Source organism: Chiloscyllium plagiosum, unplaced genomic scaffold, assembly GCF_037043375.1.
Source record: "Chiloscyllium plagiosum isolate Xiang-an unplaced genomic scaffold, Cpla_swu_hap1 HiC_scaffold_1, whole genome shotgun sequence".
Lineage (NCBI taxonomy): Eukaryota > Metazoa > Chordata > Chondrichthyes > Orectolobiformes > Hemiscylliidae > Chiloscyllium > Chiloscyllium plagiosum.
In genome coordinates, this window is record NW_028270139.1 from 47,294,076 (window position 1) to 47,318,756 (window position 24,681).

The following is a 24,681-nucleotide window of genomic DNA, read 5'->3' on the forward strand; positions in this document are numbered from 1 at the left end:
AATAGTGTAACCCAACAGTGGTATTTTAGATATGCTCCATAATACCTCCTCCACTGATTTTCATTTTAGACCAATGGAACATTTCACTGACAGTCAACCATCCAAACCATGCAGCAACATTTACAGAGCACCTGGGTCAGGGCAAGTAACCATGAGAGTAAATAAATGACTGAATTAAGAGGAGAGAAAAGAGACCAAAAAGAAAGTGATCTTAATAGTTCCAAGGGTTAAAATACATTAGAATAGCGAATCATACAGCAAGATACTGTCATGGTGCATTGGCAGTGTCCCTATCCCTACAGTGAGATGCCCAGTTCAAATACCCACCTGCTCCAGAGATGTGTAAAAACATCTCTAAACAGGCTGATCAGAAAAGCAGTTTTTTTAAAAAATTACAATGCACATCTTTGGGGGGGGGGAAGAGAAGAGGAGGGTCTTTGACAGCAACTTCCTAATTTACATGATTAGCCAAGTGACAGATTGCCAGAAGCTGCTGTCCAAATTTCCACACAGTTGGTAAGTGACTACTGTTATTCGAGCTGTTATATCAGCCGCAAAAATCAAGGCCAGTGGCTTGTCTTAACATTTGATTCAAAAGACATTTGCTCCCTCTATTGGATAGTACATTCCATGAGCGTTTTCAACGCACATTGCAAACAAATCAGATTGTTCTATTCAAATCAAAGACACCAGAATGACTTCTTATAAGGCATCCTTCTGAAGTATATAATTCCATTCATCATACATTGGCGAGTTAAAACTCTTCACTGATCTGTTCATAAGAAGGGGGATCAGATACGTACCATTTTGAAGAAAAATCATTTTATTCTGGTCAAGATTTTCCAGACAACAGAGGCTGTGGCTGGGTGGGTGGGGCTTTGGACAATGAGACTGAGAAACTGGAATATGGAACAGGTTAGACTTTTTTGTCCTGAAGACAGTTTATTGGAAATAAAATGTCAAAAGGTCAAGGAAAACTGTGCATTACCTGCTATTTACTAGCAGGTAATGCACAACAGATTACGGACTAAAGTTGCTGCATTTCCACAGACCTGAATATGGATTTTGGAGAAGTTTGCCAGGAAAAGCAAAACACTATCTGCCTCTCTCGGTCAGTGAAAAACAATTTAAAAGGCAGTGGAAAGATCATTCAGTGAAGTACTCATGAGACCTTGAGGTTTCAAATAATAGGGTTTCCAACTTTATCCCCATCTGAATCTGAAATCTGGTGTGAAGATCTTCCATCATTCTGCAATGTTCAGGAATTTGATCTCATGAACAAGAAATCAATGAAACTGTGAGAACTTAACCTCCATTCATACTTCTAACACTACAGGGATATTGTTCCTGTTTTGTCATTTATTTTCCACAAACACAAACTGGCTTTGCAGAGCTGTGTTGTCTTATCTGTGTTTGGAATTAAGGACATATAGTTTAATTCTGAATAGCAACTTAATTGCTGATTATTTTTGCTACTTGATTAAAGAACAAATCTTGCTTATAATAAATGAATAATGCTTGAGTTCATAAAAGAAGCCTGGTGAACTTTCTTTTTAAGTTCTGGATAGTAGCGCACAGAGACAAATTGACCATTTGTGATTCAATAAAATGTGCATTATTGGTATAGCTTGTGGAATATGGCTGAATAACTATTGCACACCCATCAGAGCCATATCACAATTGATAAAGGCGACTAGACATGGAAGAGATTTACAGCATCAATAGTCTTAACTACTGAACAGGTTTATTTGTAAGTACATGTTGTGGCCTTTGATACAGCTTCTGCAGTTAGACTATTTCAGTCCAGGTTCTAAGCCTTGGACTAATAGTGTGAGTATACTAAAGTCCATTTCTGGGCAAGTTCACAGTTTTAATTCAAGCTGCCAATGACGGGAGTCAATGGTGAAGGCATTGAAAACGTAGTTGGAATTATATTCCTCTGCTAATTGAAAGATTGAAATGCATGGGCAATTACTATGAGTGTTCATGCATCATGACTTCCTCTGTGATAAGGGTGTGAAAGTTTGCTTTTAATTCCATTGGAAGACCTTGGCCTTTATATTTTGAAGCATACCATCAATATCAGATCAAGACACAAATAACCAATTTCAATAACTGCCCTTATCTGCATATGTGGAATTATTTTCTCTCGGTCACTGATTTCTTCTCTCCCATATGTCTAGTCTTCTCTCTTTCATGTAATGTCCTCCTTTCTCGTTCTCTGTACTGCTTTCCCATACTCCTTTGCCCACTCCTGTGTCTCAAAACAGGAAAAACGTTTGGGAGCAGTCTTATAGGACCTTAAGTGTAACACCTAACTCTAACACAAAGACTGGCTACTTCCAGAACTGTGTACAAAGCTTGGTAAAACAGATTTGGGTACATCTATGAAGTAAGTGTACAAACTGGAACTTAACGAGTGGGAGTTTAGTCTGCGAGTGAGCACAAGATTTTGAGTTCCTTAAGCTTAGGAACAACAGTAAATCCAACAAACTGCAATTAATTGGACATGGAAAGAATAAAAGTAAGATTTTCTGACTAGAAAATACCAACTTAAAATGATCGTAGTTGCAAATTAAGAATATGTGCTGACCACATGGTAAGGCAAACTTCAATATGGGTGAAAAGCAGTCTAGATAGGAAGGCAGAATTCAATACTGTAGTCTAATTTGGATACCATGATATATCATTGAGAAGTAACAACAAGGCTCACAGACAAATATATTTAGAATCAGACATAATACAGAAGTATGTGGAATAGATATAAAGGAAATCCAAGCTAGCTATGGCTTGCACACACATAACACACAAATCATAAAGCTGCAAGCCTCAGGAGCAAACAGCAAAATGGGAATATGAGTAATCGTTGTCATTGAAATCCTGGGCAAGGGAGGGTGAGCTCTTAATATCCTTGGGTAGAGGACATTCTGGAATAATTAGAAAGGGAAAAGGAAATGGGAGTTTTGATGATGAGCTGTCCGCTTGAACCGCTGCAGGCCCACAATGCTCTTAGAAAGGCAATTCCAGGATTTTGACCCAGCAAGAGTGGAGGAATGGCAATATATTTCTAAGTCAGTGAGTGGCTGGGGGGGGGGGGGGGAGGAACCTTGCAGGTGGTGGAGGTGTTCACATATATGATGCACTTGTCCTTCTAGATGGAAGTGGTTGATTTGTAAAGTGCAAAAATTCATCTTTGGTGAATTTTTGCAGTGCATCTTGTAGGTAGTACATATTGCTGCTACTGAGCATCGATGGTGGAGGGAGTTTATGTTTGTACATGTGGCGCCAATCAAGCAAGCTGCTTTGTCCTGGATGGTGTCAAATTTCTTGATGTTATTGGAGCTGTACCCCAACCAGGCAAGTGGGGAGTATTCCATTACACTCCTGACTTATGCCTCGTAGGCAGTGGACAGGCTTCGAACGTCAGAAGGTTAGTTATTCGCTGCAGTATTCCTGATTGATAGATATTAGTAAGATAAAGCAGGATGTCGTGAGCATACATGTGGAAACTGTCTTCATTTTGAATTATGTCAGAGGCATGACATATAGAAGAGGGTCAGGGATAGATTCTTACAGAACAGTAGAAGCATGTCTGCAGGAACATGAACAGAATTCACTACAAGTGATTCTCTGGCTATTACACAGATATAACAAGCACAGATAACATGCATCGTAACCTTGCTGTACAACAATTTGTTAGGATTTGGAATGTTTTGCCTCATAGTGGGTGACCATTGTTTTAACACTAATCATCAAAAAAGAACATTTGAAGAAATGGAGGTGTCCAAAATAACTGCTCTGTTCCTTTAAAGAGTCAATGCAGACTCAATGGATTGAACTGACTCACAAGAACAGAGGGATTAGGAACAGGGATAGGTCATTCAGCCTTTGCATCAACTCTGTCATTTAATGAGATCACAGTTGATTTGATTGGCCTTCAATTCCACTTTTGCCTTTTCCCTCAGAAACCTTTGGCTTCCTTGTAGGTCAAGAGTGTGTAATAGTTCAGCCATCAATGCATTCAATGGCTCAAACTTGATTGGTCTTCAGGAAAGAAGATTACAGAAACTAATGACCAGAAGGGAGGAGAAAAAGCACATTTCTGTTTTAAATGGGAGACCCTATTGCTTTGACTGTTCCCCCACCTGTCAGCCACCAGTTCTCTATGTTTGAGATTTCTCTACCGGAGAAAACACGTTCTCAGTCCCAAAGGATCTTTTATCTTTCAATGAGATCCCTCCATGTTCAATCCATCTCTCGCACTTCTGCCATCACCCCTTCTCCTCCCTCCCAGAACTATTAGCCCCAACTTTCCACCCCAAAAGGTTTCCACAAAGGATTCTCTTCTACCATTTCCACCACCTCCAGCAGGATACTACCTTAAACACATCTTCTGATGTGCTCTGATGAAGTGTCATCTAGTCTCAAATCACTAGCTTGCTCTCTCTCTCCATGGATGCTGCCTGACCCACTGTGATTTCCAGCTTTTTGTTTTCAGTACAGATTCCAGCATCTGCAGTAATTTGGTCCGACATCTTCTCCTTCTCTCATTGCCAGCATTCTTCAGTTACTGTTCCCTTCATGGCATCCTAGTCTCCTCCTAATACTTCCACATTCACCCATGGCATCTTCCCAAGCAATTGCATAAGATCTAACATGTGCACCATCACCACCTCCTTCCTCACGATCCAAGACCCCAGCACTTACTACGTGAAGCAACATTTTACTTGTACTTATTTAAACTTGGTCTACTGTATTCATTGCTCACAAGACAGTGTCCCTTACATTGGCAAGACAAAATGCAGATTGTGTGACCACTTTGCAGAACACCTCAGCAATACACACTGCTGCTATTGGGCATCGATGGTGGAGGAAATGAATGATTGTAAAGGTGGTGTCAAGCTTCAGCAACAAAAGCTGAATGCTAAAGAAAGTGATTCCATCAGAGAGAGTGATATTGATGCATCCTAGGAAAATAAATATACTTCAATTGCTGATTGTGCAGTCTGCTTTCAAAAAGCTTTGGGCTTTTTAAGTTTAACATATGCTTTTGGAAGAGTTTGATACTTGCAAACAAAATATTAAAACAAAGGTCAGTCAATATGTGACTGTAAACTATGTCACTGAAATCCATTGTTTTTCAGTTTATTTATTCATTGGAAATTTGGAAATTAAACAATTTATGCAAAATAATTGATGGAATTAACTTACTTTAGAAATAACTTTGAAAACACTGCAGGGAAAATGCATGATAAATGATAAGATTATGAGCCATCAGTGAATCTAGCAAGTTTAAAGTGGTGGTGGAGAGGGCTGGGGTTGGAGTTGTTGTCATCATCAGGGGCAGTTCTACTTCACTGCCAAGAGAAATAACGATCACCAGAAACTAAATATGGGCATTCACTAATGTTGGACACTCTGAGCAATTTCCAGAAGAGTGTAACCCAAGCATTCACTTCAATATATTGTTGTGAGTTTGCAGTTAATGAAGTGTCAGCACTAATTACTGACCTCAACAAAGCTGTGCACAAAGATCTAGTGATACCTGTGACACGCATTTCATTTTGCCTGACATTACTTGCTTTCGACACCAAGTATTAGGGAGTTCATGACACACAATAGTATAATGTCATGAAGGTTAAGTAAATTACGTAGTAACCACTTTGAAGTATTCTCTAAAAGCAAAGAAGAAAATAAAATGCACTTACCTCTAATCATTTATCATGAATTTTACAGAGAAAAAACTGAAGATTCAGAATAATGTAAAAGCTAATCGCAAAAATATTAAAACCAATGATATAGGTGAGATCATTAATAATAAAAATGTTAAATTTTAGTCAACAACCTACAAACATAAAGGAATATTACCTTTTCCAGTTCCCGAGGAATTCGCAAACATGTGTACACTTTCTCCCTCCTCTCTTTGTATTTGGCTTCATTGTGTTCCAAAAGATACCCCCTTGTCAACTCAGCACTAATAAATCTCAGCAGGGACAAATCTATATTAAAAAGGCATTAAAATATGCATTATTGGTTAGTTACTTTGATGTTTCTTGAAACGTTATGACCAGGTGAGTGAATTAGCTTCCCTCTTTTTTAACATCCTCAATTGCAAAGATTTTAGACTTCCAAACACACGATACTATCAAAATATAGTTAAATTTGTAGTCAATTGGTTCAAAATGAAAAAGCTATGTTAAATAGAAGAACAGCAATTTTATTAGCTACTAACACAGAACAATATATTAAAAATGTGACACTGGAAAACAGAGATACAAATCCATTTTCTTTTCTTATCCTCTGCCCAAAAGCCATTTTCCCAAAATACTATTCACATGTGTATTCCCTCATCATTGTTTTGAAGGTAGAAAATCTCAATAGTGACTTTAATCTGAATTATGAAACATCCAAAAAGTTGTAAATCAAAAACAGAGGACAAAAGTTTCTTCACGACTGAGAGAGGTTCAGTGCCTTTTGATAAAATGTTAATTTTGCTCAGATTATCTTTGTTTATCTCACATTAGTTTTATGAGTTTGGCTCATCGTTATCGGGTGGCTGAGGCCAATTTAAGTCAGTGTTTCTCCAAACCGTTTTAGGCTGGGAAATCTCAGGTATTTAATTCAGATGAAAACTGATTGCCATGATATAGTGGCAACATGTGAACTGAGGGCAGAATGCTTGTCATTTGTCTCATTTATTAAGCAATTATTAATCTAGATATGGAATCACAGTAGATGCATGAGCTCCTAAATGAATACTTCACATCAGTTTTTACTGTGGGGAAAGAAATGAAATCTAGGGAACTTGGGAGAAATGAGTAGTGATGTCTTGAAAAAGTCACATTACGAAAGAGGTGGCACTGGAGGTTTTAAAAAGCATAAAGGTAGATCAATTCCTGGGACTTGATCAAGTGTATCCCAGGAAATTTTTGGGAAATTAGGACATAAATAGTAGAGATATTTGTATCATTGACAGCTATGGGTAAGGTGCCAGAAGACTGGAGAATGGCCATTGGTGGACCATTATTTAGGAAAGACTTAAAGAAAAAGCCAGGGAACTTACAAACTAGTGAGTCTAAAATCAGTGGTGGATATGTTGTTGGAGGAATTTCTGAGACACAGGATCTACATGTATTTGAAAAGGCGAGGACTAATTAGGGATAGTCAACATGGCTTTCTGCATTGGAAATCTTGTCTCACAAATGGTTGAATTTGTTGAAGAGGTTACTGAGAAGACAGATGAAAGCAGTGTGTTAGACATTGTCTACATGGACTTTACCAAGGCCTTCAATAACTTTCCGTATGGTTGACTAATTAGTTAGGTTAGATCACATGGGATCCAGGGAGAGCAAACCTATTGTATACAAAATTAACTTGACAGTAAGAAACAGAGTGTTGTTGTTCAGACTGGAGGCCTATGGCCAGTAGTGTGATGCAAGGATCGATGCTGTCTCCGCTGTTGTTCATCATTTATATAAACGATTTGGACGAGAGTATAGAAAGCATGGTTAGTCAGTTTGCAGATGACACCAAAATTATTGGTATAGTGGTCAGTGAAGAAGATTATCTATGAGTACAATGGGATCTTGATCAATTCCAGTAACCCACCTAAAGGAAGAATGTGAAGCTTGAAAGGGTGCAGAAGATATGCAAGGTTGTTATGGAGAGTAGAATGTCTGAGTGGATAGGCTAAGACGTTTTTCCTCTGGAGCGTAGAAGGCTGAAGGCTAACCTTTTAGAGGTTTATAAAATCATGAGGGGCACAGATAAAGTGAATAGCCAGTCTTTTCCCCAGATTAGGATAGTCCAAAACTAGTGGGTAGAGGTTTAAGGTGAGAGGGGGAAGATTTAACAGGGATCTGAGAGGCAACCTTTTCACAGTGAGGGTAGTACGTATATGAAATGAGCTGCCAGTGGAAGTGGTAGAGGCAAGTACAATTACAGCAACATTAAAGGGCATTTGAACAGACACATGGATAGGAAAGCTTTATAGGGGTATGGGTGAAATGCAGGCAAATGGGATTACTTCAGTTTAGGAAACCTGATTGGCATGGACAATTGGATTGAAGGGTCTGTTTCCTGCTGTATGACTGACTTAAAAAGTTATCTTGCAAACTCAGCAAATGCAATTTGAAAGTAATTATTCATAACAGTTTAAATAGGAGCAAAACATGTTGCATAAAAGATTCAAGCTTTAAAAAGAAAACTCATTTCAAATGATATTTAAATCTGAAATAGAACATTCAAAACAAGTTATGCACGACAAATTTAAACAAACTATTGTTTGATTTTGATGAACATATTAATCATGCATTTTAATAGGAAAAAAAAGGAGGAAAAAGAGCACAGGCACTGCTTAAGATATTACTCAGACATTTCTGACAAGAAATATAGCTTCTTTTTTCCACAAAACACAGATTATCACCTAAAGTGCTTGCTGACTGAATCGATTTATAAATCAAGCAATTAAGCTACCTCAAGTTTATTGGTGTGGGTAAAACTATTAATCACCAAGTTAAAAAGCTAGTTTAGTAAATATCAAAAACAAGATGAACAATACACAGAAGAACTAATCGTCCCATTCCAGAAATTTACTGTACTATACAGATTAACTTGAGTAACTGACAAGGCAATGTCAATAATTAGCTCAATGCCAATATCAATGCAATGAACCTAAACTAACAGATTTTGTTCATGTGAAATCTGAGATTATAAATTTGCCACAATTTATCAAACTATTTATATATGTTCATTTCAATGAAGAATAACTAAAACTTGCCAAACAACATTAAAATTAATAAGTACAGGTGCTATAATTTAGAGATAAAATAGAAAGTATATCAAGCCCTTAGCAGATCAATCACTCAAGTGAGGGAACATTTTCTATGCCTTAAAGAGGTTAGCAGAATGTTGTGAGTTCAGAGGGTTCCTCCAAGATGCGTTGTGGGACCATTGAGTTTGTGGCCTCCAACACATCAGAAGCTACTAACAAGGAGATACCAGGATTTCAAGGCAGTTTTTGAAATTGTTACCTTGATGGAGTTGGCTGCCAGTGATGATGTCTGGGTGCATCAAGCAGTGGAAACGCAGCAGAGTGTGTACCAACCACAGAATGCCGCCGATATGGCTAAGTGGCCATAAGGAGTCAACGTGTTGGACTCGAGAATTCCAGTGCTGCAGCTGTTAAGTAAGTAGGTTGTACTGCCTGAAATTGCTGCGTACAACCTAAGAAAAGGAGAGTCAGAGAGAAACAGCCCTGCGGACAAGACATAAGGTACATGCCACCAGACAGGGGATACACAGGAAGTCAGCTGAATCTGTGGAAGAAGAAAGCCTAGAGTCAGTAAAGTCTCAGTTAAATGTATTGGGGTGAAACGGATAGTTTGTGGGATTCTTCACAAAGTGGAGGGGAAGACAGTAAAAATGGAAGGGATAAGGAGGCAGCGGTGTCCCTGATTCCTGAATCAGAGTATCAGAAGTTGAGGGCACAGTTGAAATGTGTGGCGCTGGAAAAGCACAACAGGTCAGGCAGCATCTGAGGAGTAGGAGAATCAATGTTTTAGGCATAAGCGCTTCATCAGGAGTGCAGAAGGGGGCTGAGAGATAAATAGAAGTGGGGGTTGGGGTGGGGCTGGGAGAAGATACTTGAGAAGGCGATAAGTGGATGCAGGTGGGGGAGGATAGTGATAGGTCAGGGTGGAGGGTGGAGCAGATAGGTGCGAAGGAAGATGGACAGGTGGGACCATTCAAGAGGGTGGTGCTGAGTTGGAGGGATGGAAATGGGATGAAATGGGGGGTGGAGGGGGTGGAGATGAGGTGGAGATGAGGAATCTGGTGAAATTGACATTGATGCTGTGTGGTTGGAGGGTCCTAAGGCAGAAGAAGATGAGGCATTTTTCCTCCAGGCATCAGGTGGCTTGGATTTGGTGATGGAATAGGCCCAGGACTTGCATGTCATTGGCGGAGTGGGAGGGGGAGTTGAAGTGGTCGACCACAGGGTGGTAATATTGTTTGTTACGTGTGTCCGAGAATATTCTCTGAAACATTTCGTGAGTTGGTGTCCTGTCTCCCCACTGTAGAAGAGATCATATCAAGAGCAACGGACACCGTAGAGGAGATGTTGGATGTGCAGGGAAATCTCTGCCGGATGTGGAAGGATCCTTTGGGGCCTTAGATGGAGGGGAGGGGAGAGATGTGGGTGCAGGTTTTACACCTCTTGCAGTGGCAAGAGAAGGTGCCAGGAGTGGAGGGTGAGGGCATGAACCTAACGAGGGAGTAGCGGAAGGAATGATCTCTGCCGAATGCTGAGGAAAATATATCTCTGGTGGTGGGGTCTTACTGCAGGTGACAGAAATGGCAGAAGATGATGTTCTGTATCCGAAGACTGGTGGAAGGTGAGGACCAGGGGGTTCTATCCTTGTTGCAGTTGGAGCGGAGGGGTTCAAGGGCTCAGTTGCGGAAAGTGGAGGAGATGCACTGGAGGGCATTGTTGAGCATGTGAGAGGGGAAATGCGGCCCTTGAAATAGGACGCCATCTGGGATGTTCTGGAGTGAATTTGCTCCTCCTCGGAACAGATATGGCGGAAATGGGGGATTAGTGAGTAAGGGATAGAGGGTTTGTGAAGTTGATGAACTGTTCAACCTCCTCCGTGGGTGCAATTCCACTCCAGAGCATCCCAGATGACCTCCTACTTCAAGGACCGCAATTCCCCCTACCAGGTGCTCAACAATGTCCTCCAGCGCATCTCTTCCACTTTCCCCACCTCCGCCCTTGAACCCCTTCCCTCCAACCGCAACAAGGACAGAACACCCCCAGTCCTCACCTTCCACCCCACCAATCTCCAGATACAACGCATCATCCTTTGCCATTTCTATAGTCAGACCCCACCGTCACAGATACATTTCCCTCCCCATACCGACTAGCATTCCGCAGAGACAATTCCCTCCACAACTTCCTTGTTAGGTCATCGCACCCCTATCAACCCACCCTCCACTCCTGACACCTTCCCTTGCCAACGCAAGAGGTGTAAAACCTGTGCACAGATCTCCCCCCTCACCTCCATCCAAAACCCCAAAGGATCCTTTCACATCCAGCAGAGATGTTCCTGCCCATCCAAACACCTCAACTACTCTGTCCGTTGTTCTTGATGTGGTCTCCTCCACATTGGGGACACAGGATGCCAACTTCAAGAAAGTTTTAGGGACCATCTATGGGATGCACGCACCAAACAACCCCACCACCCTGTGGCCGACCACTTCAACTCCTCCGCCATGCAAGTCCTGGGCCACCTTCACAGTCAAATTCTAGCTACCCAATGCCTGGACAAAGAACGCCTCATCTTCCCCCTTGAGACCCTCCAACCACACGACATCAACGTCGATGTCACCAGTTTCCTCATCTCCTGTCTTCCTACCTTATCCCAGATCCAACCCTGCAACTTGGCATTGCCCTCTTGAACTGTCCCACCTGTCCATCTTCCTTCCCACCTATCACCAAATTCCCCCCCCCCACCATCATTGGCAGATGAAGCTGATAGGATACCCATTATTGGCAAAGACTTTGCATAGGTGTTCCTCCTTTTCTTTTTAAAAAAAAAGGACCTACCCCACCTTAGAAACGTCTCAGAACTAAAAACGAGACTCATAGAACATAGAATATTACAGCGCAGTACAGGCCCTTCAGTTCTCGACGTTGCGCCGACTTGTCATACCAATCTGAAGCCCATCTAACCTACACTATTCCATGTACGTCCATATGCTTGTCCAATGACGACTTAAATGTACTTAAAGTTGGCGAATCTACTAACGTTGCAGGCAAAGCATTCCATACCCTTACTACTCTCTGAGTAAAGAAACTACCTCTGACATCTGTCCTATGTCTATCACCCCTCAATTTAAAGCTATGCCCCCTCGTGCTCGCCGTCACCATTCTTGGAAAAAGGCTCTCCCTGTTCACCCTATCTAACCCTCTGATTATCTTATATGTCTCTATTAAGTCACCTCTCAACCTTCTTCTCTCTAATGAAAACAGCCTCAAGTCCCTCAGCCTTTCCTCATAAGACCTTCCCTCCATACCAGGCAACATCTTAGTAAATCTCCTCTGCACCCTTTCCAAAGCTTCCACATCCTTCTTATAATGTGGTGACCGGAATTGTACACAATAATCCAATTGCGGCCGCACTAGTGTTTTGTACAGCTGTAGCATTACCTCATGGTTCCGGAACTCGATCCCTCTATTAATAAAAGCTAAAACACTATATGCCTTCTTAACAACCCTGTCAACCTGGGTGGCAACTTTCAAGGATCGGTGTACCTGCACACCGAGATCTCTCTGCTCATCTACACTACCGAGAATCTTACCATTAGTCCAGTACTTTGCATTCCGGTTACTCCAACCAAAATGAATTACCTCACACTTGTCCGCATTAAACTTCATTTGCCACCTCTCAGCCCAGCTCTGCAGTTTATCTGTGTCTCTCTGTCACCTACAATATCCTTCGTCACTATCCACAACTCCACTGACCTTCGTGTCGTCTGCAAATTTACTAACCCACCCTTCTATGCCCTCATCCAGGTCGCTTATAAAAATGACGAACAGCAGTGGACCCAACACCGACCCTTGCGGTACACCACTAGTAACTGGACTCCAGGATGAACATTTCCCATCAACCACCACCTTCTGTCTTCTTTCAGAAAGCCAATTACTGATCCAAACTGCTATATCTCCCACAATTCCATTCCTCCGCATTTTGTACAATAGCCTATTGTGGGGAACCTTATCGAATGCTTTGCTGAAATCCATATTCACCACATCAACCAGTTTACTCTCATCTACCTGTTTGGTCACCTTCTCAAAAGAACTCAATAAGGTTTGTGAGGCACGACCTACCCTTCACAAAACCGTGCTGACTATCCCTAATCAAATTATTATTTTCTAGATGATTATAAATCCTCTCTCTTATAATCTTTTCCAACACTTTACCAACAACTGAAGTAAGGCTTACTGGTCTAAAATTACCAGGATTGTCTCTACTCCCCTTCTTGAACAGGGGAACCACATTTGCTATCCTCCAGTCTTCTGGCGCTATTCCTGTTGACAATAACGATTTAAAGATCAATGCCAAAGGATCGGCAATCTCCTCCCTGGCTTCCCAGGGATCCTAGGATAAATCCCATCCAGCTCAGGGGACTTATCTATTTTCACACTCTACAGGATTTCTAATACCCCCTCCTTGTGAACCTCAATCACACCTAGTCCAGTAGCCTGTATCTCAGTAATCTCCTCGACAACATTGTCGCTTTCTAGAGTGAATACTGTTGAAAAATATTCATTTAGTGCTTCCCCTATCTGCTCTGACTCCACACACAACTTCCCACTACTATCCTTGATTGATGAGAGTAAGATTATGGCCATTCTTTGATTCCTTAAATACCTATAGAACACCTTAGGGTTTACCCTGATCCTATCTGCCAACAACTTCTCATGTCTCCTCCTGGTTCCTCTCTATTTCGGCCTTTCCTGGCTACCTTGTAACCCTCAAGCGCCCTGAGCCTTCACATCTCATCCTAACATAAACTTTCTTCTTCCCCTTGACCAGAGATTCCACTTCCTTCGTAAACCATGGCTCCCGCGCTCTACAGCTTCTTCCCTGCCTGACAGGTACATACTTATCTAGGACACACAGTAGCTTTTCCTTGAATAAGCTCCACATTTCTAATGTGCCTATGCCCTGCAGTTGAAAATGTGTTGCTGGAAAAGCGCAGCAGGTCAGGCAGCATCCAGGGAACAGGAGAATTGACGTTTCGGGCATAAGCCCTTCTTCAGGAATGAGGAAAGTTTGTCCAGCAGGCTAAGATAAAAGGTAGGGAGGAGGGACTTGCAGGAGGGGCGTCGGAAATGCGATAGGTGGAAAGAGGTCAAGGTGAGGGTGATAGGTCAGACTGGGGTGGGGGCGGAGAGGTCAGGAAGAAGATTGCAGGTTAGGAAGGCGGTGCTGAGTTCGATGGATTTGACTGAGACAAGGTGGGGGGAGGGGAAATGAGGAAACTGGTGAAATCCGAGTTCATCCCTTGTGGTTGGAGGGTTCCTAGGCGGAAGATGAGGCGCTCTTCCTCCAACCGTCGTGTTGTTGTGGTCTGGCGATGGAGGAGTCCAAAGACCTGCATATCCTTGGTGGAGTGGGAGGGGAAGTTGAAGTGTTGAGCCACAGGGTGGTTGGGTTGGTTGGTCCGGGTGTCCCAGAGATGTTCTCTGAAACGCTCCGCAAGTAGGCGGCCTGTCTCCCCAATATAGAGGAGGCCACATTGGGTGCAGAGGATGCAATAGATGATGTGTGTGGAGGTGCAGGTGAATTTGTGGCGGATATGGAAGTTTCCTTTGGGGCCTTGCAGGGAGGTGAGGGGGAGGTGTGGGCTCAAGTCTTGCACCTCCTGCGGTTGCAGGGGAAGGTGCCGGGAGTGGAGGTTGGGTTGGTGGGGGGTATGGATCTGACGAGGGAGTCACGGAGGGAGTGGTCTTTACGGAATGCTGATAGGGAAGGGGAGGGAAATATATCCTTGGTGGTGGGGTCTGTTTGGAGGTGGCGGAAATGACGGCTGATGATGCGCTGTACATGGAGATTGGTGGGGTGGTAGGTGAGGACCAGTGGGGTTCTGTCCTGGTGTTGGTTGGAGGGGCGGGGCTCAAGGGCGGAGGAGCGGGAAGTGGAAGAGATGCGTTGGAGGGCATCGTCGACCACGTCGGGGGGGAAATTGCGGTCCTTGAAGAAGGAGGCCATCTGGATTGTACGTTTTTGGAACTGGTCCTCCTGGGAGCAGATGCGGCGGAGACGAAGGAATTGGGAGAATGGGATAGCGTTTTTACAGGGGGCAGAGTGGGAGGAGGTGTAGTCCAGGTAGCTGTGGGAGTCGGTCGGTTTATAGTAGATGTCCATGTTGATTCGGTCGCCTGAGATAGAAATAGAAAGGTCGAGGAAGGGGAGGGAGGAATCTGAGACTGTCCAGGTGAATTTGAGGTCGGGGTGGAAGGTGTCGGTGAAGTGGATGAACTGTTCAACCTCCTCGTGGGAGCACGAGGCGGCGCCGATACAGTCATCGATGTAGTGGAGGAAAAGGTGGAGGTTGGGGCCAGTGTAGTTGCGGAAGATGGACTGTTCCACATATCCTACGAAGAGACAGGCATATCTGGGGCCCATGCGGGTGCCCATGGCTACTCCTTTCGTTTGGAGGAAGTGGGAGGATTGGAAAGAGAAGTTGTTCAGGGTGAGGACCAGTTCAGTCAGTCGAAGGAGGGTGTCAGTGGAAGGGTACTGGTTCGTTCGGCGGGAAAGGAAGAAGCGGAGGGCTTTGAGTCCTTCGTGATGGGGGATGGAGGTGTACAGGGACTGGATGTCCATGGTGAAGATAAGGCGTTGGGGACCGGGGAAGCGAAAATCATGGAGGAGGTGGAGGGCATGGGTGGTGTCCCGAACGTAGGTGGGGAGTTCTTGGACTAAGGGGGACAGGACCGTGTCAAGGTATGCGGAGATGAGTTCGGTGGGGCAGGAGCAGGCGGAGACAATGGGTCGGCCGGGGCAGTCAGGTTTGTGGATTTTGGGCAGGAGGTAGAAGCGGGTGGTGCAGGGTTGTGGGACTATGAGGTTGGAGGCGGTGGATGGGAGATCCCCCGAGGTGACGAGGTTATGGATGGTCTGGGAGATGATGGTTTGGTGGTGGGGTCATGGTCAAGGGGGCAGTAGGAGGAGGTATCTGTGAGCTGGCGTTTGGCTCAGCGGTGTAAAGGTCGGTGCGCCAAACTACTACCGCGCCTCCCTTGTCTGCTGGTTTGATGGCGAGGTTGGGGTTGCAACGGAGGGAGTGGAGGGCTGCGCGTTCTGAGGGTGAGAGTTTGGAGTGGGTGAGAGGGGTGGGAGAGTTCAGGTGGTGGTTAATATCGCGGCGGCAGTTGGCTATGAAGAGGTCGAGAGCAGGTAGGAGGCCAGGGGTGTCCAGGTGGATGGGGTGTGTTGGAGGCGGGAGAAGGGGTCGTCAGAGGGTGGGCGAGAGTCTTGGTTGAAGAAGTAGGCGGAGGCGAAGGCGGCGGAAGAATTGTTCGATGTCACGCCGCGTGTTGAACTCATTAATCAGAGTGTGTAGGGGAATGAAGATGAGGCCTCTGCTGAGGACTGATCTTTCATCCTCAGAGAGGGGTAGGTCTGGAGGGATGGTGAAAACACGGCAGGGCTGGGAGCTAGGACTGGTGTGGGGCTGGAACTGGGTGTGGGGGCGGGGTTAGGCCTGGGGCGGGGACGGAGATCGGCGTGGGGGCGGGGTTGGGCATGGTGATGGCGATCGGTGAAGGGGCGGGGTTATCCCCTGCAGTTTCCTTCTCCATCCTGTGCTTCCTAAATCTTGCCTAATCGCATCGTAATTGCCTTTCCCCCAGCTGTAACTCTTGCCCAGTGGTATACACCTATCCCTTTCTATCACTAAAGTAAACATACCAGAATTGTGATCGCTATCACCAAGTACTCACCTACTTCCAAGTCTAACACCTGCCCGGGCTCATTACCCAGTACCAAATCTAATGTGGCTTTGCCCCTTGTTGGCCTGTCTACATATGTCTCCTATGTCTTCTGGGAATAATGACAGCACACAAACCCACAGCCAAACTTTACCAGCGACAACAAAAGGACAAAAGAGCCCATACCCACAACATGCAGGACGAATGTAATATATAACATACCTACACTGTACTCCTTCCAGAGTTTTGTATAGCTGCAGCATAAGTTCTGTGTCCTTATACTCCTAGATTCCTACAGTCTAGATTTTGTGCTCAAATCAAGTGGGACTTGAACTCAGAACATTCTGACTTAGAGGCAAGAGTGTGACGCTAAACTACAGACAATACATGTGGTTACAACAAGACAGAGCTAAATAACTGCAAACACTTCGAAGGTTCCTAAAGGAGATTCTCACAGGTTGAACTTCTCCTGAATAGGATTAACAAGTGAAAATTTCTGGAAAAAAAGAAGCTAATAATAATAAGCCTATGAATAACATCTATATTCATTTGAGACACAAACTTTTTTGACATTCATCTCAACTGGAATTTGAAAGCATGTTACATTTAGTCTCCTGTATACACACTGAGACTGCTACGAAGTGGGTCTACCTGACTACCCAATTACATAATTATAACCAGATATTAAGAGGTTAGGCCAAGTGACTATGTGAATGACTTGGACTTAACAACAGCCATATTTTAAAGCAGAATGTGACTTAACAGTTTTGTAATTTAATAGAGATTGCTCTTGCTCCTGCTAATTTTATAAAATACTTTATAATATAGAGCTAGAAAAGTAACATTGAATGATCCTCTATCAAGAAGCTATCACAATGCAACTTTTCCTATATCCAATATGTGAACTGATCAGAAACATTAGATGATTATTGTTCACATTTTGTAGACTTTCATCCAAATTGCTCCCTGTACATGGTCATATTTCTGAACACTGACAGCACAAGCGTACGCGGCAAATGTCATTTGTATTTGGCACAAGCAAAGCAAGATACATTGGAAAATGTCCAAATCTTAACAATGATTTATGCAGTTAATGCAAGAAAGGTTATCCAACTCTTGCAGTCAACACACTATGCTCAGTTAGAAGCTGAAGTTTCTTTCAAGGTTTTCAGCAATTAAGCAAATGAAAAACTAAATAATAATCTGTTAGAAGACAGAAAGACCTACAAATGAAAGCTGGATGTATACAAGTCAGATTTTAAAAAAAAAATTACTTACATGACAATATGTTAGCATTTTGTATAAAGGATGTAAGAGGAAAGCATTTAGAAACACATGATCGAGTAGAGTTTGCATGGCATCATAAAAGGGTTGTCACGTCTGACGAAATTTATGACACTTCTTTGATAAGTTAACAATCAGGCACATAAAGAGGAACCATTAATGTAATATTTTTGAATTTCGAAAAGGTATTTCACAAAATAGCACGCGTAAGCCCACTTAATAAATTAAGAGTCCATGGTGTTGGAAGCAGCATACTAACATGGATAGAGGATTGGCTAACTAATAGAAGATACAAAGTTGGTATAAACGGGACATTTTCAAAGTGGCAGTGCCACTTTGGGATAGTGTTAGGGTTTGATTTCATTGAGTGGGAGAGCCAACTCAGTGGGGCCAATTGGCATACTTCTGCTCCTATGTCTTTCAGCCCAATTTGTAGTTTAAAAAATCCTTAACTATCTAGTCTGAAAATAAAGAAAAACAAACATGAAAATGAAACTAAATTTCATCTCAAGAAGTTGAGAGTAGAAGAGTATCAATTAATTATTCTGCAAATACATATTTAGATCAAAGCATATGTTCAAACTATGGTATACAGGTCAAAAACAAATAATAATGACACTTAATCCAAGTGGTTTCAATTGTTTTGATAATATAAATAAAGACTTTATGATTAATTTTATGAGGGTGACTGCAGTGGGAAGCTTGTCTGGTTACCAAAACAAATAGGTTCAGAAATGTTGCTGATTAAATAATTCTAAATTCAGTACATTTAATAACTTAGATGATTATATGCAGAAAAAAAGAAATTGTAAAGTCCAAAATGACAAGAATTGTCTGCCAGTCATGAACAGAACACATCAATATAGTGATGAAAACTAAAACTCCTGAAATGATTGAAAGATTAACAGCCTATAAACCATCAGGGTTGGGGGGGTTGGGGGGTTCCTAAGTAACAGTGAAAAGAGAAAGATAGATGAGGATGTTTCTGAATGAGAAAAGACAGACAAGAGCAGGTCACAGAACGAGGTAACTTTGATGAAAGTAAGTTTGCAGATGAGACCAAAATTGGTGGTATAGCGGACAGTGAAGAAGGTTGTCTAAGATCACATTATTTCAATGCATGGGATGTTACAAGTAAAGCTGGTGAACTCAGGGCATGTATTGAAACATGAACATCATAGCTAATATGGGAACTTGGCTGAGAGAAGCACAGGACTGACAGCTCAATGTTCCAGGAAGGATAGAAAGGGGATGGGGGGGGGGAAAGAGATGGTGTTTTTGATAAAGGTAAACATTACTACTGTACTTTGGATATTTCTGATGAATCGTCAGTCAAAAAATATTGGTTGAAATAAGAAAGGAATGATCACATTGATGGGACTGTACTATAGGATCCCCAATTGTCAGAGAAAAATTGGGGAGCAAATATGTACAGAGATGTCAGATACACATAAGAATGATAAGGTTGTAATAGTAGGGAATTTTAATTTTCCAAACATTGACTAGGACTGCCATAGTGTTAAAGGTTTGGATGGTGAGGAAGTCGATTGCGTTGCCAAATACCAGACTGATGCCAGTTACAAGTTCACTGATGACACCACCATAGTCAGTCGAATCTCCAATGGCGACAAAACAGACAACAGACGGGAGGCGGAAGACCTGGAAAAACGGTGCACTGAGAACAATCTAGCTCTCAACGCCAGTAAAACCAAGGAACTCATTACTGACTTTTGGCGGGATGTTACTCATGCCTCCCCTACACATTAAACAACACAGAGGTGGAATGAGTGGAGAGAGTCAAGCTCCTGGGAGTGGTCATCCACAACAAGCCTTCTTGGACTCTCCATGTGGATGCACTGGTTACAAAGGCCCAACAACGTCTCTTCTTCCTCAGGCAGCTGAGGAAATTTGGCATAACAGCGAATACACTTGCTAACTTTCATAGGTGTGCCATAGAGAGCATTCCATCTGGATGTATCACCATCTGGTATGGCAATTGTACCATTCGAGATCAGAGATGGTTACAGAAAGCGGAGAACTCGGACAATCACAAAGGCCAACTCTCATCTGTGGAATCCATCTACCAGGCCCGCTGTCAAGGAAAAACCGCCCAGCATTCTCAAAGATCCATCCCACCCTGGCAATGTTTTCTTACAACCTCTACCATTAGGAGAAGGTACAGAAGCCTGAACACATGCACCATCTAGTTTTGTAACAGTTTCTATCCTACTGTTGTTAGAATACTGAATGGACTCACAAACTCTTAACATTCGCCTATACCTGTGTTTTTGTTTTTGCCGCTGTTTACCTATTATTTACTATCTATGCAACTTAACTATGTGATCTGCCTGTATTGGTCACAAGACAAAGCTTTTCACATGCCTCGGTACACATCACAATAAATTCAATTAAATTCAATTCAATTGTTAAATGTGTTCAATATGTAATACATAAATGTTCCTACCAGAGAAGGAGTAAAACTTGACCTTCTGTAGGGGAAGAAGGCAGATACAAGTGACTGAAGTATTAGCAGGGGAACACTTTGGACTAGTGATCACAATTCCATTAGTTTTAAAATAGTTATGAAAAAACATAATCCTGCCATAAAAGTTAACGTTCTTAACTGGAGTCAAGCATATTTTAATGGTATGAGGTAAGAACTTTCAAAAGTTGATTGCAGTAAACAGTTTGCAGGTAAAAAGACAACTGACAAGTGGGAGGCTTTCAAAAGTGTGATAACAAGAGGTATTATGTTCCTCCTGAGTGAATGGTAAGGCTGATAAAATTGGGCAACAATGGATGAACAAAGATATTGAGGTTCTAGTCAAGAATAAAAAAAAATTAAATACAGACAAATGAATTTCTTGAAGAATATAAAGAGTATAGTGGCATTCTTAAGCAGGACATTAGGGAGTCAAAGAAAGGAAATGAGCTCGCCTTGGCAGAAAAGGTTGGTTATGGTAGGTAATCCAGAAAGATTCTACAAGTAAATTAAGAGCAAAAGATCAACTACAGAGAGAGCAGGGCCCCTTAAAGATCAACAAGGTTATCTTTGTATTGAACCTCAGGAGATAGGAGAAATGTTAAATGAATATTTTGCACCAGTTTTTACTGTGGAGAAAGAAATGGAGGCTAGAGAACTCTGGGAAATAAATATTGATGTTTTGTAAACAGTTCATATTAAAGAAGAGGAAGTGCTGGAGGTCTTAGACAACAAAGGTGAATAAATCACCAGGACCTGATCAAGTGTATCGGATGTTGTGGGAGGTAGGGGGGGAAATTGCAGGGCCACTAACAGAAATATCTGTTTGAGATTTTAGAGAAGATTTGTAGCTCAGTTTGCTCGCTGAGCTGGTAGATTTGTTCTCAAACGTTTCATCACCACGCTAGTTAACATATCAGTGAGTCTCTAGTGAAGCACTGGTGTTCTGTCCTGCTTGCTATTTATCTGTCTCGGTTGGTTATGGTAGGTGATACCATTTCCAGTTCTGTTTCTGAGAGTTTGGTAAATGAGGTCCAAATCTATATGTTTGTTAATATGTCTGGTTTGAATGCCAGGCCTCTAGGATTTCCCCTGCATATCTTTGTTTAGCCTGTCCTAGGATGATGTATTGTCCCACATGAATTGGTATCCCTCTTCATCGGTGTGTATCACATCCAGACTACTTCAGCCCCTAGGCATCATGGTGGTCCACAAACCTACCACCACATGAAACAGCTCCTGATGAATTTAAAGGACCACCACAAAATAGTCTACAAGGTCTGCAACAAACATTATGTTAGACAGTCAGGAAGCTAGCCACCAGGATACATGAGCAGTAGCTAGCCACCAAAATATATGACCAACTATCACTGAACTCCATACACACAGACAAAGAGGGGCACCAGTTTGGCTGGGACAATACATCCAAACATATAGATTTTGACCCCACTTACCAATCTCTCAGAAACAGAAACAGAAATGGTATCACCTACCATAACAAACCGAGACAGATAAATAGCAAGCAGGACAGAACACCAAACCTTCACTGGAGACTAATTGATAATGTTACCCGCATGGTGACAAAATGTCCGAGTACAAATCTACCAGCTGAGTGAGCAAACTTACAACCAGAAATATTTATATTATCTATAATCACAGGTGAGGTGCTAGTGGGAGGCTCATGTTGTGCCTTTATTTAAGATGGGATGTAAGGAGAAGCTGGGAACTATAGACTGTGAGTTTGATATCAATGGTGAGTACATTGTTGGAGATGATTCTGACAGGTAAGATTTACATGTATTTAGAGAGGAGAGGAATGATTAGAGATAGTCAGCATGGTTTTGCACAAGGGAAATCGTGTCTCACAAACTTGATTGAGTTTTTTGAAGAAATAACCGAACAGATTGATGAGGGCAGAGCAGTAAACATTGTTTACTTGTACTCTATTAAAATGTTTGATAAGTTTCTGCATAGCAGAGTAATTAGTAAAGTTAGATCGGATGGGATTCAGAGTGAGCTCGCCAATTGGATATAAAATTGGCTTTAGAGTAGCAGACAGAGGTTGTTTTACAGAATGGAGGCCTATGACCAGTGGTGTTCCACTGGGTCCACTATTGTTTGTCATTTATACAAATGATTTAATAAAAGTATAGGAGGCATGGTTAGTAAGTTTGCAGATGAGACCAAAATTGGTGGTATAGCGGACAGTGAAGAAGGTTGTCTAAGATCACATAGAGATCTTAGTCAATTGGGTCAATGGACGGTAGAGTGGCAGATGGAATTTAATTTGGATAAATGCAAGGTTTTGCATTTTGGTAAAACAAACAAGGGCAGGACTTATACAATAAATGGTGAGGTCCTGTGTAGTGTCATAGAACAGAGGTATCTTGGGGTTCAGGTCCATAATTTTTTGAAATTTGCATCACAGGTTGACAGGGTGGTTAAGAAGCACACTTGCCTTCACTACTCAGACCTTCTAAGTATGGAAATTGGGACATCACGTTGAGGTTTCCCAAGTCATTGGTGAGGTCCCTTCTGGAACAGAATGTGCAATTCTGGTTATCTGCTATAGAAAGGATATTATTAAACTGAAGAGGGCTCATAAAAGTGGTATACGATGTTGTCAAGAATGGAAGGTTTAAGTTGTAAAAATAAGCCAGGACTTCTTTTTTTCAATGCAGCATTGGAGGTTGAGGTTTTAGAGGTTTACAAAATCATGAGGGGCATAGATAAAGTGAATAGCAAAGGTATTTTCCTTCAGGTGAGTTCAAAACTAGGGGGCATTGATTAAGGCGAGAGGAGAAAGATTTAAAGAAGACTTTTCTTTTAGCAGACAGCAGTTAGTGTGTGGAATGAATTACCAGAGAACATGGTGGATGCAGGTACAGTTACAATGTTCAAAATACATTTGAATAAGTACATAAACAGGAAAAGGTTGGAAGGATATGTGCCAAACGCAGGCAGTTTGAACTAGATTAGTTTGGGAACATGGTTGGTGTGGACTAGTCGGATCGAGAGTCTGATTCAATGCTGTATGACTCTATAGAGTAACATCAAGAGTTTTGTACAATACATTTGCATTCTGGTAATGACTTTCTTTTGAAGAGTCCTCAACAGCGCCAACTTTATCTTCTTTTTCAATTACTTGTAAAAGAATACATCAACTTTCCTGTACAATTAATCATTTAAGATTTCTATGCAGTGCGACGGCATAACTGTAGCTTATGATGAGATTGTTTTGTAAAACCAAGAATCTTCCATTGTGCATAGCCACACGCAGACAGTCCCCAAGAAGAAAACAGCGCTCGATGACTCTCTAAATAATAACCAGTGTTGAGGGTTGAAGTCGATTAATGTTTGCCTGAAACACCTATCGAAATACTGAATAAAGCAACAAGTGGCGCCCACACAGGAGACATGCTGCTGTCAGTCTGTCTGTAGAGGTTGCGAACTACTAATAACAAACAGGAAAGCCCCTGTCCCTGCCCTCTCCCTGAATGATGGACCCTGTGGATGGACAGACATTGACAGCTGTCAGAGAGCGGGTGACGGACAATCTGCGCAAGGACTGAGCACGAGCGCAAACTCGCGCGCTCGCTATATCAACGGTTTTCCCTGGAACCAGGAGCGAGACGGTGTCAGACACTCGCCCCGGACGGCCTTCGGTGGTGCGACCCGCTCCGTCCTGTCCCTCTGTCCAGCTTCTAGCAGCGCTTCCCTTCCCCACTCACAAGGCCCGTGATTCCGAACAGCCCAAACAACAAGCCGCTACCCAGAACCACTCCGCCGGGATCAGGCTTGGCTCGGTTCCACTACACTCACCCGATAGGTTCTGTTTTTGCCCCGCGTCCTTCTTGGGTTCTTCCTTTGCTTCATAAAAGCCCAGTGTTTCAGCTAAGTGGACACCGCGATCAAAACCCCGTCCATCACATTCACGGTTATCTCCACTTTCCGGCACCGCCGCCATCTTCTGACGGGAGGAGGAGGAGACAAAAACACAAACACCGCCGTCATGTGACTGTCTGGAGCGGGGGCGAGCGCGCATGTGCGGACATTCTGGCCCCGCCCCATGAAACCGAATCCCAGGAAAGGAAGATGCAGGAGCAGAGATGATCAGGTTTGTTAGGGTTATGCACTCCTTATCCTAAATACAGTGGTTGATCATTAAAAAGGATCCATTCAAATGATTAGGTCATTTTCCTCTTGAAATTCCCTTTCCTATTTAGCTTCTATTTAATAGTTGTGTGTGAGTGATTTTATACGTAATGATGTGGAGGTGCGGTGTTGAATTGGGGTGGACAAAGTTGAAAATCACACAACAGCAAGTCATAGCCCAACAGGTTTATTTGAAAGTATAAGCTTTTGGAGCGCTGTTCCTTCGTCAAGTAGTTGTTAAACAATTACCTGGTGTTAA

At 42.6% G+C, this 24,681-nt stretch overlaps 1 protein-coding gene across 3 annotated transcripts in view; it reads right to left on the minus strand.

The window, feature by feature from the left end:
* LOC122552087 (transmembrane anterior posterior transformation protein 1 homolog) overlaps nucleotides 1-24,249 on the minus strand; it is a 116,898-nt gene extending 92,649 nt beyond the window's left edge. For 2 of the 3 annotated variants that reach the window (XM_043694615.2, XM_043694614.2), the window contains exons 1-2: nucleotides 24,090-24,249; nucleotides 5,869-5,999 (exon numbers count right to left, since the gene is read on the minus strand). In XM_043694615.2, the coding sequence (XP_043550550.2) occupies nucleotides 5,869-5,999; nucleotides 24,090-24,234 (276 nt within the window). In that variant the 5' untranslated portion in view covers nucleotides 24,235-24,249. The remainder of the gene's footprint in view (nucleotides 1-5,868; nucleotides 6,000-24,089) is intronic. The other variant, XM_043694617.2, reaches the window with a different exon arrangement.
* Between the last annotated feature and the right edge of the window lie 432 nt (nucleotides 24,250-24,681).